The sequence below is a fragment of the Nomascus leucogenys genome, chromosome 2, assembly GCF_006542625.1.
Source record: "Nomascus leucogenys isolate Asia chromosome 2, Asia_NLE_v1, whole genome shotgun sequence".
NCBI classification, from domain to species: Eukaryota; Metazoa; Chordata; class Mammalia; order Primates; family Hylobatidae; genus Nomascus; species Nomascus leucogenys.
The window spans coordinates 144,233,733-144,252,380 of NC_044382.1; the positions used below are offsets into that span (position 1 = coordinate 144,233,733).

The following is an 18,648-nucleotide window of genomic DNA, read 5'->3' on the forward strand; positions in this document are numbered from 1 at the left end:
AGCGATCCTCCCCCTTCAGCCTCAATGAGTAGCTGGGACTACAGATGTGCACTACCACGCCCGGCAAACTAAAAAAATAATTATTTTTGGTAGAGACAGGGGTCTTGTTATGTTGCCCAGGCTGTTCTCAAACTCCTGGCCTCAAGTGATCCTCCTGCCTCAGTCTCTTAATGTGTTTGGATTACAGGCATGAGCCACTGAGCCCGGCCTAGCTACTCTGTCTGAGTTGCGCCCACGACACAAAGGTGTCAGGTACATGAGATGTCTGTGCATTTCCGGCCTGGACCCCACATTAAGTGCTCCGTAAACATCAATCTCTATTATCAACAGCACCGTGTTTCGGCTGGAAGAACCTTCTCTAAAACCAGGAAATCAGGAATCTGCAGTTTTTAAGTTCTCCAGGTTGTATTTTAACATTGTGTTCATACGCAGAACAACGGTTGTGAATCAGCACGAATGCTGGTAAGCTCTGGAAGGTTTGTGATCATGGACTTGCACGAGGCCCCAAGGCAAGAGAGACAGAAGCCCAGGACAACAGCATGGGCGCCGCTTTTCAGTCAGGCGCCGCCTGGACTACATTTCCCATATCCAATTGCCGGGCTCCGGCAGGATTGGCCAGAACAACGCGGAAGTAATTACGGGTCGCCCAGCAACGGGCGGAGTCCTGGCCCGAAACTGGATGCGCACGCCCCTTCCCTGCGGCGGGGAGGCTGACAAGGCTCCGCTCCATCTCCGGCGCCTCGGAGCGCTCTCCGGCTTTGCTGTCTAGCCCGGCGATCTCTTAGGCGCTTTCACCGCCTTCTTCTCCAGGCCTTGCCCCTTTGACGCCGGCAGTCGCGATATTGCGGAGACTGGATTTCAGCTTCGTGGTCGGCGGAGCGGCCCCTGGAGGGCGCAGTGCGCAGGCGTGAGCGGTCGGGTGCCGACGCGCGCGGGTCTCGTTTGGAGTGGGAGTGAGTTCCTGAGCGAGGGGACCCGGCAGCGGGCGATAGCGGGGCCAGGTGCCTCCACAGTCAGCCATGGCAGCGCTACGCTACGCGGGCCTGGACGACACGGACAGTGAGGACGAGCTGCCTCCAGGCTGGGAGGAGAGAACCACCAAGGACGGCTGGGTTTACTACGCCAAGTAAGGGGGCCGCAGTGGGGCCGCGGACGCACCTGGGACCCTGCACTGTCCTCGGACGCCACCTGCGCGGGGAGGGCGCGCACTCCAGCGCAGCGAGTGCGGTGCAAAGTGGAAGTGACTGTTAAGGAGCTTCAGGGAAAAGGGTCCAGGGTTCCCAGGAGGGGCCTGCCCCCTTGGTGGGCCCTGGGTCCAGCGGGGGTCACCTGGCGGCTTCCCGGCGCGCCCTCTGCTGTTCAGGATGCAGCACTGCGCGGCGCGGCGAGGGCAAAGCGGCCTCATCCCCGCCAAAAATAAAGACGTTTTAAAAAGTGCACATGCTCAGCTCCCTCCTGCAGGCTCTGGGTTGCAGGGATAGGAGTTTTGTTTTGTTTTGTTTTGTTGTTTTGTTTTGTTTTGTTTTGTTTTCTCCAGACCAGTATTGCTCAGTCACCCAGGCTGGAGTGCAGTGGTGCCATCATAGCCCACTGCAGCCTCTACCTAGCGGGTTCAGGCAATCCTCTCATCTCAGCCTCCTGAGTGGCTGGGACTACAGGCGTGCACTACCATGCCCGACTAATTTTTTAAGTATTTGTAGAGACTAGGGTCGCACCATGTTGCCCAGGCTGGTCTCGAACTGCTGGGCTCAAGCAATCCACCTGCCTCAGCCTCCAGAATTGTTGAGATTACAGGCGTGAGCCACTGCACCTAGCCAGGAGTATTTTTTGAGCAGAAGTTCTAGATAGCTTCACTATCATTTCCTGGGAAAGTTTTGGAAACCCCAGCAGAGCCTTCATGTTTAACTGTGTGACCTTGGGCCATTGAAATAATGTTTAATCTCAGTTTTCTCACCTGTAAAATGGGTTGATATGAGGGTCAGTTCAGGCACTGTGCGTAAAGCACGTAGCACCGTGTCTAGTAGGTACTCTCTGTTCCTTAACTGTCTTTCCTGATTGCTCTTCAGATAGGACAGTGCGTCTTCTATCAGCACCTTAGAATCATCTAGGGAATGTCCTAAATACACGTTTTGGGTATTCATAGAGAACCTACTGCAGCCGACTCTCAACTTTGGGAGTCTGTTTTTTTTAAGCTTTCCAGGTGAGATGGAATATCACCTGGTTTTGAGAAACACGGATGTAAATCTGATTTTCAGCACCTGGGAAATTTTTTTGTAAGTGGCTTTTTTTGGGCCCCACTTCCAGAGGGTTTTTTTTTTTTTTTTTTTTTTTTTAGACGGAGTCTTGCTGTGTTGCCCAGGCTGGAGTGCAGTGGCGCGATCTCGGCTCACTGCAAGCTACGCCTCCCGGGTTCATGCCATTTTCCTTCCTCAGCCTCACGAGTAGCTGCGACTACAGGAGCCCGCCACCACGCCCGGCCAAGTTTTTCTGTTTTTAGTAGAGACAGGGTTTCACCGTGTTAGCCAGGATGGTCTCGATCTCCTGACCTCGTGATCCGCCCGCCTAGGCCTCTCAAAGTGCTGGGATTACAGGCATGAGCCACGGCGCCCGGCCTTTTTTTTTTTTTTTTTTTGAGACGGGATCTCGTTCTGTCGCCCAGGCTGGAGTGCAGTGGCGCGATCTCGGCTCACTTTAAGCTCCGCCTCCCGGGTTCACGCCATTCTCCTGTCTCAGCCTCCCGAGTAGCTGGGACTACAGGTGCCCGCCACCACGCCCATCTAAGGTTTTGTATTTTTAGTAGAGACGGGGTTTCACCGTGTTAGCCAGGATGGTCTCGATCATCTGACGTCGTGATCTGCCCGCCTGTGCCTCTCAAAGTGCTGGGATTACAGGCGTGAGCCACAGCGCTGGGCCTTTTTTTTTTTAATTAATACAGAGTCTTGCTCCGTCGCCCAGACTGGAGTGCAGTGGTGCGATCTCGGCTCACTGCAACCTTTGCATTCCGAGTTCAAGCGATTCTTGTGTCTCAGCCTCCCAAACAGCTGGGATTACAGGCGCCGGCCACCACGCCTGGCTAATTTCGCCCTGTGGGCCAGGCTGGTCTCCAACTCCTGGCCTCAGGTGATCCGCCCACCTCGGCCTCCCAAAGTGTTGAGATTACAGACAGGAGCCACTGCGCCAGCCCAGAATTTCTGATTTAATTGGTTTAGCCCCTCTCCTCTCCCTTGGTAGGTTTGAAAAAAAATCTTCCCTCCCAGGTGATTCTAATCTATGAAAGGATGTGAACCATTCCTGCCTTTGGTGGCAAGGTAGAGGAAAAACAACCAACTTCTGATGAGTTCATTGAAGACACACAGAGGTATTATGTGCCAGGCCTTTGGCTGGCACTGGTTATACCGAGGCAAGTAAGAGCCAGTTGTCATCCTTAGGACCCAATCTTATTAGGGTGCAGTGACATGTGTAGGAGCGTCCCCACGCAGTGTGTATACCAGGAAGCAGTGTGTCTGGCAAGAGGTGTGTGTAGGTAGTGCGGGGGATCGTGAGGGAATATAGCGGCACACTCACAGTAACCTTGACTTCCTGGACTCAAGCGATCCTCCTGCCTCAGCCTGTTGAGTACCCGGGACCACGGGTGTGTGCCTCCACTCCCAGCTAATTATTACATGTTTTGTAGAAATGGGGTCTCACCATGTTGCCTAGGCTGGTTTGAACTCCTGAACTCAAGCCACCCTCCCTCCGGAAGCACTGGAATCACAGGCCTGAGGCACTGTGCCAAGCCCAGAGCGGTGTTTTTAGTACAAGTAGGGGTGGGTGGGGCAGGAGGGCAGTCTAGGTAGAGGGAACAGTGAGAGGAGAGACCCCCTGCATGGCCTGTCCAGGGGCCTGTGATCTTTGTGAGGGTCCAGGAATGTGAACGTTAAGGCAGGGAAGGGAGGACCCAGTTCAAGGAGTTCTGTGCCTTGCTGAGAAGCTTGGGCTGTGTTGGCAGAGCCAGAGGCTGGCATTCATTCAGCTTGTGACTTCCGGAAGGATTTCTGGCTCTGGAGAATTAAAGGGACATTTCCAGCAGCAGAGCTCCAGTAGCCTTTGCAGGGGTCGAGGCAAGCTCCTGAGCCGGCACTTGCTGTTCCTCTCACCTGTACATTGGAGAAAGGCTCCTTCTCCTTCAGAGCTGAGCTTTCATGTCACTGCCCAAGAGACCTTCCTAACTGTGGGTGTCCCCTCGACCTTGTCCTGGTCATCTTGTTTCTCTGCTTCTTCATGTTCAGCCTTGGCTTTGTACTCCTCCTTGTTGGCCCTGTCTCCCTTGCCCAGGTTGCAGACGTCATGAGGGCAGCTTGTTCATCTGAGTGTCCCCAGTGCTTGGCACCCAGAAGCCGTAAGATGAGCCCATGTGGGATGAGTAAATGAATCATCTCGGGAAGGTCAGCCGCGGGCTTCTATGGGTCGGTGGGTAGTGCACAGGGCCCCAAAGTACAAAGATGCACATTACCCGCTTCCGGCTTCCTATGCCCACCTCTGCCTCTGGCTCTGTGGGGCGTCTCCTCCTTTGCCGCTCAGCCCCAGAGGTGCTTCTGTTTCCCTGCAGGCTTGTCCTGGAGCCTGGCGTTAGGGCCCTGGGGCTCCCTTGCTCCTGCTCGCCCTGCGTGCCCCCTGTGCCTGCCTTCCTGCCGCCTGGACTTTCTCCCATCTGCTTTCTTCCTGAGTGGCCCATGGCCAGGGGCCTCGGGTGCATACATGGTTTCCAAAAGCCTTTCCTCCAGCCCTCCCGACTAGTGTCTTAAGTCTCAAGCTGGCCTCTCTGGCTCCGCTTTTTTTTTTTAAATTTAATTTAGTTTAAAATTCCAAGATACCTGTGCAGGATGTGCCGGTTTGTTACATAAGTAAACCTGTGCCATGGTACCTTGCTGTACCTGTCAACCCATCACCTAGGTATTCAGCCCCGCGTGCATTAGCTATTTATTGTTTACACCAGCTGAGATGCCAGGGCTTGGCTGGCTCCCAGCTTGAGGGCTCACTCTCTGGACCTTGTGTCCGTCCCCACTGGCCCTCAGTTCTCTGGGTGTCAGGGTTGAAAGGCTGAAGTTCTTTGGATGTTAGCTTAGGATGCCTCTGATACGTCCTAACCCCACATTCCCTTGATCTCTCCTGATGTGTGAGCATCCTGGCCCTTCCTTTCTTTTCAGTTTTAATTTTTGCGCTGGCTCCAACCCCTTGTCATTCCTGACTCTGGAAGTGACACTTGTTTTTGTCTTGGGGTTTGGGAAATTTGCGGATGTGCTTTCTAGGAGGCTGCTCTTTGAGTCATTTCTTTTCCATATTGTTTCTCCTACTGTAGCAGGGCCACGGCCGGGGATAGAGGCTGTAGCTTCCACTGAGACTTCAGGGTCTGGTAGAACCCGGTCTTATGTGGGTGCTGTCGGCCTCTCCTGCTTTCTCACCTGCCCCATGGTTCACTTGTATGCCTCAAAGGCACACATGTCCTAGCACTCCAAAGCCCATGAGGGTGGGCTCCCAGGGATGAGGTCGGGGGAGACTGGGAACCCGAGAGAGCTGGTGGGCCTTTCTTCTACCCCTCTCCCTTCACCGTCTCAGAGCAGCCCCTTCGTGGGAGATGGGGAGTGAGGGACAAGGTCTCAGGGTCAGAGCCGTCCTTATTTGCCCTTCCTTGTCCCGTTACGAAGCTCAGGCCTTTTGGCAGTCAGAGGCCTCAATGGCTCCTGCGTCCACAGGTCTGGCTGTCCCCACCGTCAACTCTAGACCTGCCTTCTAACTTACACTGTGCTCACAGCAGACACACACACACACACGCACACACACACCCACGCACACCCACACACCATAGGCTGGGCATGGTGGGAGGCCAAGGTGGGCAGATTGCTTCAGCCCAGGAGCTCGAGGCTGCAGTGGGCTGTGATTGCATCACTGTGCTCTAGCCTGGGCCACAGAATGAGACCCTGTCTAAAACAAAATAACAGAAAACACCCCATACGTGGAAGTGTGGTATTCACGTAATATGATGTTCACTTAATTTTGAATCCTTTAAGTTTAGATTACTGTTAATTATCTTTTTAAACGACAAGCTTATTGAAAGAATCAAAAATCAAAGACGGCTTCTATTTAAAGGAGAATAGGAGAACGCTTAGGGGACATGTGTTCTAATTTTGTCTTCATTAAAAACTCATTTAAGGTTATAATTAAAAATTTTAATTAATTTTTATATTTATTAAAAAAGTCTTCTATTGAAAGGTACAGTTCTTAGTCCTTCCTGTGTTAACTCACTTGGTCCTCTCTCTATAACCCCAAGAAGTAGGTGCTGTTATTGTCCCCCTCTAAACTGATGAGGAAACTGAGGCATGGGATTAAATGACTTCTTCAAGGGCAGAATGGCTGGCAAATGGGAGACCCAGAAAACGTGGGCAGTCGGGCTCCAGAATCTTCATGACCAAATTACTCTCTCCGCTTCAGCTGGTTCTGGGTTCTTCCCCAGGGATGGTTGTGTTCTGCAGGGGACGGTTGGCAACGTCTGGAGATGCTTTCTGTTGCTACAGCTGTGGGACTGGGGTATTGGCATCTGATGGGCAGAGGCCAGTGGTGTCCAAGATAGCCCCACAACAAAGAATGATGCAGGCCGGGTGCAGTGGCTCATGCCTGTAATCGCAGCACTTTGGGAGGCCGAGGCAGGTGGATCAGTTGAAGTCAGGAGTTCGAGACCTGCCTGGCCAACGTGGTGAAACCCCATCTCTACTAAAAATACAAAAATTATCTGGGCATGGTGGCAGGTGCCTGTAATCCTGGCTACTCAGGCTGAGGCAGGAGAATTGCTTGAACCAGGGAGGCAGAGGTTGCAGTGAGCTGAGATTGCAATACTGTACTTCAGCCTGGGTGACGGAGTGAGACTCTTGTCTCAAAAAAAAAAAAAAAAGAATGATCCAGCCCCAAGTGCCACCAGCAGTGAGGATAAGAAACCCTGGTTCAGGCATGTTCTGTGAAAGTCAAGAACATAGGTTGACAGAGTTTTTTTGTTTTTTAAATGTCTTTCTCAATAAATACAAACTGTTGTGAGTGAGTTTTGTAGCTCCTTTGGAAAGTATTCATTCTATATGTTGACATTTGTGCACCTGCTGTGGGCCAGGCATGAGGCTACATGTCTGAGGGCACAGCTTCACCTACTAAGGGCCGGGAGGCTCTTTCTGTGCCAGCCTACCTGCCATCAAGGCTCAGCTTCCACTCTTAAGGGTCATTTTGTGGATTTTTTTTTTTTTTTTTTTTTTTTTTAGGTTGAGTCTTGCTTTTTCGCCCAGGCTGGACTGCAGTGGCGTGATTTTGGCTCACTGCAATCTCCACCTCCCAGGTTCAGGAAATTCTCATGCCTCAGCCACTCAAGTAGCTGCGATTACAGGCATGTGCCACCATGTCTGTCTAATTTTTGTATTTTTAGTAGAGATGGGGTTTTGCCATGTTGCCTAGGCTGGTCTCGATCTCCTGGGCGCTAGCGATCCTCCCGCCTCGGCCTCTCAAAGTGCTGGGATTACAGGCGTGAGCCACTGCGCCCAGCCGCTTCGTGGATTCTTGAGGGCAGAGTTTTTTGGAGCCAGGCTTCAAGCGCATTTGATGTGTGCCTGTGAGATGAAGACTACTTTTAATGGCAGGCAAGGAAAATGCAACTCCATCTCTGAACTTTCTTGAAGAAGCATGAGACACAGCTCCACAAGGGGCAGGAAGGTTTCATGTTATTGCCAATGCTTGGTTTATCTGATTGCTGTTGCCGTTCATTTTGAAGGAGAAGTAGGAGTTGGTATACCAATATTCCCACTGTGCCAGCAGAGAGTGGGTTATCCTTACCAGAGAGCCAGAGAGTCAGAGCTGCATTTTTTTTTTTGAGATGGAGTTTCACAATTGTTACCCAGGCTGGAGTGTGCAATCTCTGCTCACTGCAGCCTCTGCCTCCTGGGTTCAAGCAATTCTCATGCCTCAGCCTCCCGAATAGCTAGGATTACAGGCATGTACCACTACGCCCAGCTGATTTTTATTTTTAGTAGAGACAGGGTTTCTCCATGTTGGTCAGGCTGGTCGCGAACTCCTGACCTCAAGTGATCTGCCTGCCTTGCCCTCCCGAAGTGCTGGGATTACAGGTGTGATCCACCACCGTGACCTGCCATAGAGCTGCTTTTTTCGCAAGTGATATTGGATGGTGGTTGATGTACGAAGTAGGAGTTTGTCTTTACTACTGATACTGTAGCTGGTACAAGGATTTAATCGTTCTCCAAGCATTGTCACAGGTGTCATGTGTCTCGCCTTTTCAGCAGCTCTGTGAGGTGGCAGTAGCGCTGAGGAGACTGGCTGGACTCAGCTAGCATGGGACGCTCAGGTCTTCAGCATGCTGAGTGAGGCCTTCCTGCACCATGACAGAGACCCAGCAGCCAAGACTTTGTCAAACAGACCAGAAGCCAGCAGTTCATGAAAAGACCTTGCTTACAAGGTCTTTTGTCACCAAGGTCTTTAGAAAATTCATGCTCTCTGTATTTATTTTCTGTAAAATAATGGATAGGGAAAGAATGTTCACATCTTATCATCTAGATGTTGCTGATTAAATAACATAACTTTCTGAGTTGGCATTAGTAGGTGAACTTTTAGGAAACCCAGCCTACCTTTCGAATGCCTCTTGTAGCACCTGGCTGTTTCCCTGTTGAAATAATTGTATGTTTTCCTGGATACCTTATTACCTGGTGACACGTGTTTCTAGTTATTGGCCTACTATTTTAATTATAAGTTTGGGTGGTGGTCTGAAATGAAATGTTAAGTTTGACGCAAAAATTGGACTAGTTTGTGTAACTGATTTGTTCAAAATAATAGCTTACATTTCCCAGAGCTTTTTGTATGCCAGGTGCTATGCGAAACCCTGGATGTACAATATTCTTATAGCAGCCCCTGAGATCAGTGCTAGGACTATTTCCATTTTGCAGATGAGGGGATGGAGATTAAGGAGTGGGGTCACTTGACCAAAGGTGCACAGCGCATGGCTAGGTGCCCTATGGGGAGATCTTACTGCATCTCTTAACTACCTCTTGGGACCAGTTAGGGACCAGTGCTTAACAAAACACTTTGAAGTTATATCTGTGGAAAGAATATACATTTTAGCTGGGCAAGATTTCACGGGCTTCTAGTCCCAGCCACTCAAGAGGCTGAAATAGTAGGGTCACTTGAATCCAGGAGTTCCAGTCCAGCCTGGGCAACATAGTGAGACCCTGATTCTTTAAAAAGAAATACAAATAAATAAGTAAACATTTTAAGAGATTATATAAATTAGATATTATGAATTTTGTCCCTACGTCCTGGAATAAAACTAAAACAAATACAGAGCAAAATGTCTCTGGATTTATTTATTTATTTTTTATTTTTTTTTTGAGATGGAATCTTGCTCTGTCACCAGGCTGGAGTGCAGCGGCGTGATCCCCGCTCACTGCAACCTCTGCCTCCCTGGTTCAAGTGATTCTCCTGCCTCAGCCTCCCAAGTAGCTGGGACTACAGGCACGTGCCACTGTGCCCAGCTAATGTTTGTATTTTTTTTAGAGACGGGGTTTCACCATGTTGGCCAGGATGGTCTCCATCTCCTGACCTCGTGATCTGCTCCCCTAGGGCTCCCAAAGTGCTGGGATTACAGGTGTGAGCCACCGCGCCCAACTGCCTCTAGATATTTTGAGTGATTCAGCAAACCTCCTAAAGTTGACCCTGTAGCTGGGGTCACAGTCCTCTTTCTCCTTTTTCCCCCACTTCCTCCTTATATCTGGCCATCTGGGAGAGAAAAAATTTAATACAACTGATTACTTTTTAAAAGAGTTAATTTTTACTTATTACTGTGGATTTTTCTTTTCTTTTTTTTTTTTTTTAACAGTCACACCGAGGAGAAGACTCAGTGGGAACATCCAAAAACTGGAAAAAGAAAACGAGTGGCAGGAGGTTTGTATGTTGTTGTCAAAGGATCTTGGATTGAAGCATTAAGTAGATGAGGAAATGTCACTGGCAGAGAGGTGACAGGTTATTGTGTGTTTTAGGGAGGGCTCTCTGGTAGAGAAGGAGACTCCTACTCTGAGGAGCTTATGGGATTTGGCAGAAGAAGATGATGAGATCGTAGGATCGAGTGAGGATGATTTCTTACTGGTCTTAAAGTACCAAAATGGCTGGACGTGGTGGTTTATGCCTGTAAACCCAGCACTTTGGGAGGCCGAGGCGGGTGGATAAACTGACGTCAGGAGCTGGAGACCAGCCTGGCCAACATGTTGAAACTGCATCTCTTCTAAAAATACAAAAATGAGCTGGGCGTGGTTGCGTGCGCCTGTAATTCCAGCTATTTCGGAGGGTGAGGCACAAGAAGCGCTCAAATCCAGGAGATGGAGGTTGCAGTGAGCCAAGATCACACCACTGCGCTCCAGCCTCGGTGACAGGGCGAGATACTGTCTGAAAAATAGCAACAACAACGAAAAACACAATCAGAATAATTGAGGCCTTTGATTCACAGTTTATGATGTTTTCCTATCATTGCAGTGTTTATAAAATTGTTCTTGGGTATACTGTGGAATTAAATATATAAGTATTTAGAAATTTTGTAAAGATTGCCATGACTTCTAGGTGACCTGAGCTAGTGTATGATCCACGGAATAGAAGTATAAGAAAGGGCCAGGCATGGTGGGTTGTGATTGTGATCCCAGCACTTTGGTAGGCAGAGGTGGGAGGATCACTTTTGCCTGGGAATTCGAGGTGAGCCTAGACATCATAGTGACACCCCGTCTCAAAAAAAAATGTGAGAAGGTTCCTGCCCTTAAGAGGTTTAGGGTCTAGTTGAAGAGTCAATGTGTGCACATGAAAAAAAATGGCCGTGCCTTCTAATATCATTTGAGGCATCACAAGTCAGCGTATGAATGACGTTGGGTGCCTGCCCTGCATATACATATGTTCTGTGAGCTCATTCAAGGGAGAATTCTCATGGATTAGTGCAACCAGTATGGTTTATAGAGTGATCAGGAATAAAATAGGTTTCCTTCAAAGCAAGAGGCAAAAATGTGGAGCCCAGGTGGGATCAGGGGCCTTCTGCAGCTGCCACAATTGGAACATGTGACGAAAGCCAGTTGATGTGACAGCTGCTGGGTGGGAGGGACAGGCCTGGGGGCGGGGCCGGGAGGGCTCCTTCCCTTCCTGATCCCTGGATGGTCTTTACTTCTTCCTGGCACCTGTAGACCTGTCTTTCCTGTGTTTCAGATTTGCCATACGGATGGGAACAAGAAACTGATGAGAACGGACAAGTGTTTTTTGTTGAGTAAGTGTCTACAAAGAAACCACTCTCAGCTGTTTTGCTTTTTAATAGGAATTTTTAATTATAAAGTAATACACAGTAACTGTAGAAAAATACAAAGTATAATAGTATGTATCTGTAATCTTAGCAGAAGTAACTACTTTTAACATCGCTGGATTTATTTTTCTATTTTCCGTGCACATGCATCCTTAAAAAAAAAAAGTAGGGAGGGCAGGCACCGTGGCTCATGCCTGTAATCCCAGCACCTTGGGAGGCCGAAGCGGGTGGATCATGAGGTTAAGGGATCGAGACCATTCTGGCCAACATGGTGAAACTCCATCTCTACTAAAAATACAAAAATTAGCTGGGTGTGGTGGTATGTGCCTGTGGTCCCAGCTACTCAGGAGGGTAAGGCGGGAGAATCACTTGAACCCAGGAGGCGGAGGTTGCAGTGAGCTGAGATCGCGCCACTGCACTCTAGCCTGGGCGACAGAACGAGACTCCTTCTCAAAAAAAAAAAAAAAAAAAAGAAGGAATGCACTGTGTGGACTGTTTAGTAACCTGCTTTTTCCACGTAATATATTATGAGCATTTTCTTGTGTCTATATCTATTTTTCAAAAAGATGCTATTTAGCGGCTCTAGAGTTATTATTTTGTACAGATATACTATAATTTATCAAATTGCCTATTGGACGTTAATGCTGAATTCCTATTATAGAGAACCTATAATTATAAATAATGTATTGAGCATCCTTATCTATAAGACTTTTTCACCTCTCTGGTTCTGTCTTTAGGATAAATTCCAGTATCACACAGCAGTAGTAACCACCTGTCCAACATACAGCATGAACCGGGCCTGATTCTAGTCATCTTGTGTCTGTAGCATTAGGTCATTCGATCCGCACAGTGCCCTGAGAGGTAGTGTTGTTATTATCCCTAGCTTACTGCCAGTGACACAGACTTGAGGGGGTAAGTGACTTGTTAAGGATCCCACAGCAAGGAAGTAGCACACCCAGGCTTTGAGCCCAGCGCCTGCTCCAGGGACTGTACTCTTGACCACTGTAGTTAAGAGGAGAATTAATGTTTCACAACTGTCAACACTTAAATTAGATGCTTGAATAGTCTTTGACAGGATTAGGATTGGTTAGTCCGCTAACAGAAGTTGATTTAAGCAGGAATTTTTTTTTAAAGTTATGAATGTAACATAAACGTTTTAGTATTTGATTGAAGTACACCAACATTTAGGGGTCGGGCCAGCCCTGCTCTTTGCGTGTGAGTCTGCTGCATGGATGCAGTGTGGTCTTCCTTCCCCAAGCACGCCTGTAAGGTCACATCTACAATTTCTACTTTCACTTTTTGTGGGTGAAAGAGTACCCAGGTGCTGAGGCAAGAGACTGAAGGCACAAACTGTTTCAGTATAATAAAGAAACTAGTTAGAATAACAATAGTCATAATACAGGTTAGATACAGAGATGATCATGGACAATTATCAGTCATTACTATAAACACTATTAATCATTAGCTGTTAATATTACTCTTTGTTGCATTACTAATATAACCTAGGAATAACTGGCAGGTATAGGGTCAGGTGCTAAAGGGACATTGTGAGAAGTGACCTAGAAGGCAAGAGGTGAGCCTTGTGTCACACCCGCATAAGGGCCGCTTGAGGGCTCCTTGGTCAAGTGGTAACGCCACTGTCTGGGAAGGCACCCGTTACTCAGCAGACCACGAAAGGGAATCTCCTTTCTTTGGAGGAGTCAGGGAACACTCTGCTCCACCAGCTTCTTGTGGAAGGCTGGATATCATCCAGGCCTGCCTGCAGTCATCCGGAGGCCTAAACCCCTCCCTGTGGTGCTGTGTTTCAGTGGTCACGCTCCTTGTCCACTTTCATGCTCCTCCCGTACTCCTGGTTCCCCTTTGAAGTTCGTAGTAGATAGCGGTAGAAGAAATAGTGAAAATCTTAAAGTCTTTGATCTTTCTTATAAGTGCAGAAAAGAAAATGCTGAGGTACACTACCTTCTCTCCCTGCTTCGGCTACCTAAAAGGGAAGGGCCCTCGATCCTGTAATCACATGACTTGCTTCACCTTATCAATTACTTAGAAGATTCACCCTCCTTACCCTGCCCCCTTGTCTTGTATGCAGTAAATATCAGCGCGCCCAGCCGTTCGGGGCCACTACCGGTCTCCACGTCTTGGTGGTAGTGGTCCCCCGGGCCCAGCTGTTTTCTCCTTAACTCTTTTCTTGTGTCTTTATTTATTACAATCCCTTATCTCCGCACACGGGGAGAATACCCGCTAAGCCCAGCAGGGCTGGACCTACAACTTTAAGGTTGAGCAAACCCAGTATTTTCAAAGAATCTGGTTGCTACATCATTTTGGAGTTTTATGGTGTTTTTCTAGCATTTTCACTGTAGTTGATTGAATCGAAACTTTTTTTTTTAGCTGCTTGTCTTTGAGGCTCTCCAAAGCATTCAACCACATTTTCATAGATACCACTGACACTATTTTTCACCTGTCGTGTTATCAGTTTGTGTAATAATAGCTTGCTAAATAATGTAGTTACAGTAACAAGTTCAATGACATATGTGTTTTTTGAGTAAACCTGGTGAACTTTTGGTGCAAAACCACTATTGAGAGCAAATAGGCCAAAGCTTGCTTCAGAGAAGTCTCTCAGGCCACCATAGGCAGCCCCAGGATGACAGGGCTGTCTAGCAGTTGGATAGGTAGGAGTGCCTATTATTTGTTAAAACGCTTTTTCCCTAACTTGTGAACGTTTTTTTCCCCTCGGCTAATTAAGGATATCAATGCATTGGTTATATGTTGGAAATGTTTTTTTTTTCCCCCAAGTTTTCTTATTATTTTTTTTTTTTCTTTTTCTTTTTTCTTTTTTTCTAAACTGAGTCTTGCTGTTATCCAGGGCTGAGGTGCAGTCACACAGTCATAGCTCGCTGCAGCCTCAACCTCCTAGACTCAAGTGATCCTCCTGCCTCAGCCTCCTGAGGAGCTGGGACTACAGGCTCATGCCACTGTGCCCAGCTAATTTTTAAAGACTTTTTTTGTAGAGACTGAGGCTCAGTATGTTGCCCAGGCTGGTCTTGAACTTCTGGCTTTCAGCCATCCTCCTGCCTTGACTTCCCAAAGCATTGGAATTACAGGCATGAGCCACCACACGTGACTGAATTTCTTAATTTTTTTATGTAGTCAAATCAGTTTTCTCCTGTGCAGTCTTTACCTTTGCATTCACACTTGGAAAATTACTCCCTGAAATGGGTATTAATCAACCAAGAGCAGCAGTTCTCAGGTATGGTTCCTGGACCAGCAGCTTTAATATCACCTGGGAATTCAATAAAAATGTACATTCCCAGGCCCCCACCCCAGACCTACTGAATCAGCACTGGAGTGGAGCTGGTAATCTGCGCTCTAATAAGTCCTTCAGGGGATCCTGGTGCTTCGTAGCTTGAGAGCCACCTGTCTAGAGCAGGGGCTGTCTACTTTGTCTGTAAAGGGCTAGAGAATATGTTTTAGGATTTGCAGGCCGTATGGTTTCTGTTGCAGTGATTCACCTCTGCCTTTGTAGTGCTAAAGCCGCTATACACAATATACAAGTGATGGGCATTGTTGTGTTCCAATAAAACTTTATTTACAAAAACAGGCAGTGGGCCAGATTTGGCCAGCTCCTGGTCTAATGTAGAGTAGTAAGCAAGGGCTTTGTGGGGAGCCTGGAAATGGGCTCCCCTGGCTAGTTCTCACTTTTCTGAGCCTGTTGCAGTGGTGTGCTGGTAAATGTTTAGCACCAGGTCTTCAGGGGAAAAAAAGTTACTGTTTGTTTCCACGGTATGAATACTTTGGCCGTAGCGGATTTCATGCTGCCAAGGTGAAATGAGGAGTTGGGAAGACATAGTCACGTTTGGCTCCTGTAAGCCAGTTTGAGCCAGTCTAGCATAGCACTGCTCTTTTGTGTGTGTATAATATTGGGGTCACAAATTAAGGATGTTATAAACAGAATGAGGATGGTAATAATTAGAATAAAGGTTGGATTATTACTCTTGAGTCTTAGTACTTAGAGGGAGATGAGTATACATTTTAAACTACGTCATTTTACACACACATAGTTTTAAAATATGAAATCTCATTTATATTTGGAGGCTTCTTAATAGTTTTTAAGATATTCTGAGGTCTTTATCTCATATCCCAAGAATACACTTAAGATATAAAAAGTAAATGCTATTACAAGGAGTACCCTTTTCATCCATATGTGCCTATTTTTTTTTTTAATGGTTAGCCAGGATCTTGGTCTGTCACTCAGGCTCTAGTGCAGTGGCACAATCATGGCTCACTGCAGCTTTGATCTCTTAGGCTCACGTGATCATCCTCCCACCTCAGCCTCCCGAGTAGCTGGGACTACAGGCACGTGCTATCACACTGGATATTTTGTTTAGTGTTTGTAGAGACGAGGTCTAACTACGTTGCCCAGGTTGGGCTTGAATTCCTGGGCTCAAGTGGTCCTCTTGCCTTGGCCTCTCAAATTGTCGAGATTACAGGGATGAGCCGCTGTGCCCAGCCTCCAGTATATTTTAATACCATTTCTACAAGATTTAAATCAATTCCCAATCAAAATGAGTGCTCGTAGGAGGTATGAGTGCAGAGTCTTAAAATGAAAATCATTAGCATTTTATTAGTCGGCAAGTTTCTTATTTACAACTAAGACTTTATCATTTTGAGTTTTCTATTTCTCTATGTCTTTAGGCCCTTGCACAGGGCTAAGAGATTTAATTGAAATCCACTGAAAGAATGGCTGATAGATCTTGTAGCTACATTTACATGAATTTGGTAAAAGCCCAAAGCCTTCTCAAGGAGTCTTTTTTGAGATCTAAGGATACACGGCAATAGTTATCGTATGTTACAGCGTATGTTATAGGCAGTTCTGCAGGAAAGGATTCAATGGGTATCTTTTTTGGCACAAATGTGTTCCTTCTGGAGGCCAGAAGATAGATTCAATGAGCCCCAGTTCTTTTCAGGTTTAGGGAATAAGCGTTTTGGTCTATGAAAAATGGGGTTTGCCTAAAGCATAAGATTGTCTTATATTTATAAATGCCTATGTTCATTTCTGTGGGTTCACTGCTTTCTCTTCTGGGCAGCCATATAAATAAAAGAACTACCTACTTGGACCCAAGACTGGCATTTACTGTGGATGATAATCCGACAAAGCCAGCCACCCGGCAGAGATACGACGGCAGCACCACTGCCATGGAAATTCTCCAGGGCCGGGATTTCACTGGCAAAGTGGTTGTGGTCACTGGAGCTAATTCAGGAATAGGTAGGCTCTTCACTTATTTATTTATCTTTGGGACTGCTATAATGAAATCCACTTAGATCTAACTATAATGGAATTTTGTATAGTGGTTCTCTGATTTAAACATGACTTTGATCCTTTTCAGCTATTGTTTCATTAACATCACCACCTCTTTTGAAATCCTTATGTTGTCGTGGAAGCCTGTGTAGGGGCTGACCTTGAAGTCTCTGAAAGCTGAACACTCAGCAAAAGACTGTGGCTATTTTGGTATTCAGGGATAGGAGACAACAGGCTCTGTCTAAGAGTTTTTGACCTGGTCTGCATGGTGTACGGGCATATTCCAATTACCTGAGTTATTCAAACCAAAATTGATTGGTAATAGAATACGGGGAACAACAAGGTATTATGTCTTTGGAACAAAAGAAACCACAGGTTTTGACTGGTCACTGAGCATATCATTTTCTTTTGGGCACAGGATCTTATTTCTCTAAAATTGGAGAATGAGTTCCTGTCTTCACCACTAAATTAACCCTCTTAATTGCCAATGTTTACCCACAGGGACCATCATGGGTAGATGGCTGGAGAGGGTATCCATGCTTCAATATGATGGGCCGTTAAGGAGACAGGAGCAAGGCTGGAGCAAACCATAAGTCTTCATAGGATATTATTCTGATTTTGCTTTGATCAATTTACATAAGTATCTGAATCAGTGAGAACCACCTGCTTTGAGTTTAGATATGCATCTTCAGATTTACTGACATACAAAACGTTGCGTCTGGCTGTCTTCTGTCAAGTTCTCCCTGTCCTTTTGGTCCCCCCCAGCCCCCACACGGCCCCCGTGATAGCTTCCTCTACTCATTTGTTTCTCTTTCTTAATTTTGTTTTTATTTTTATTTTTTGTGGGTATATAAAGGGTCTATATTTATGGGGTTCATGATATGTTTTGATACAGGGATGCAATGTGAAATAATCACATCATGGAGAATGGGGTATCCATCCCCTCAAGAATTTATCCTTTGAGTGATAAACAATTCAGTTATACCCTTTTAGATATTTTTAAATGTACAATTAAGTTATTATTAACTATAGTCAACTTGTTGTGCTATCAAATAGTAGGTCTTATTCTTTCTGTCTTTTTTGTACCCATTAACCATCTGCACTTCTTTCTCAATTTTGAACAATTCCTTGAAGCTCCAGAAATATTTTCTAGCATGATCAGGGAGGCACAGGAGGTAAAAATACATTTTTCAAGGGTCAATTATTGTGTTGTACAAGGTCTGAAATCTAACAGGTTGCCATCCGAGTGGAGAATTTTTTACCGTACTTGCCTATGAAGGTAAAGAAGCAAATGGGAATTTTTTTTAAGAAGTGAAAGGGTTTCATTTCAAATCAAATCTCATACCTCATCCTGGGCTTCAAATATGTTCAATCCACTTGTCTAAACTTCTGCTTGGAGTAAATTTTATATAATTGTCATTGAAGTCAAAACTGATGGCGTAATATTTAAAACAATGGCTGGATCCCCAATCCAAGAAGCAACACATTTTGTTGATCATATTAACTACTGTTACAGTGAATGCATGGACCCTTACAATTGTGGAATAATTAAGAAAAAAGGACTTAAGGACTTAAAAATGTCTTTTTAACAATTTAACAAGTTAACCAGAAACTTTAAAGATCTTATTCTCTTAATGTTCTAGGTAGACTGTTTTTCTCTAATGAGTAAGATATGTGACTACTGATTATTTTTTGTGTTAAGTGTTCCACCTGCTCCATGTGACATTAGATAGCAGCCTCTTGAATAGAGCTAATGCTCTTTCAAGGATTTGTAACAGCAGACCTATGACATGTAATCCAGGACTGATAGAGTTGGTTCTGAATATTAAAAGGGTGATATCTAGTTAGATACATAAGTCTTGATGGAGAGGAGGAGATTCTGAAGCATTGAGAATAAATTTGTGGTTGTTGAGAATGGCCCTCACATGTTGGAGTAAAGCCAGAAACTCTCTGTGCCTCTTCACAGCTCCCACTTCCCCCTAAGACTCTTCCTTCCCGATACCTATGA

The 18,648-nt window shown here is 46.4% G+C and overlaps 1 protein-coding gene across 3 annotated transcripts in view; it reads left to right on the top strand.

Moving 5' to 3' along the window:
* The first annotated feature begins 661 nt into the window (after positions 1–661).
* The window catches only part of WWOX (WW domain containing oxidoreductase), a 1,126,706-nt gene continuing 1,108,719 nt past the window's right edge, over positions 662–18,648 (top strand). For 2 of the 3 annotated variants that reach the window (XM_030819181.1, XM_030819185.1), the window contains exons 1-4: positions 662–1,126; positions 9,896–9,960; positions 11,257–11,314; positions 16,429–16,607. In XM_030819181.1, coding sequence (XP_030675041.1) covers positions 1,020–1,126; positions 9,896–9,960; positions 11,257–11,314; positions 16,429–16,607 — 409 coding nt within the window. In that variant the 5' untranslated portion in view covers positions 662–1,019. The remainder of the gene's footprint in view (positions 1,127–9,895; positions 9,961–11,256; positions 11,315–16,428; positions 16,608–18,648) is intronic. The other variant, XM_003259982.4, reaches the window with a different exon arrangement.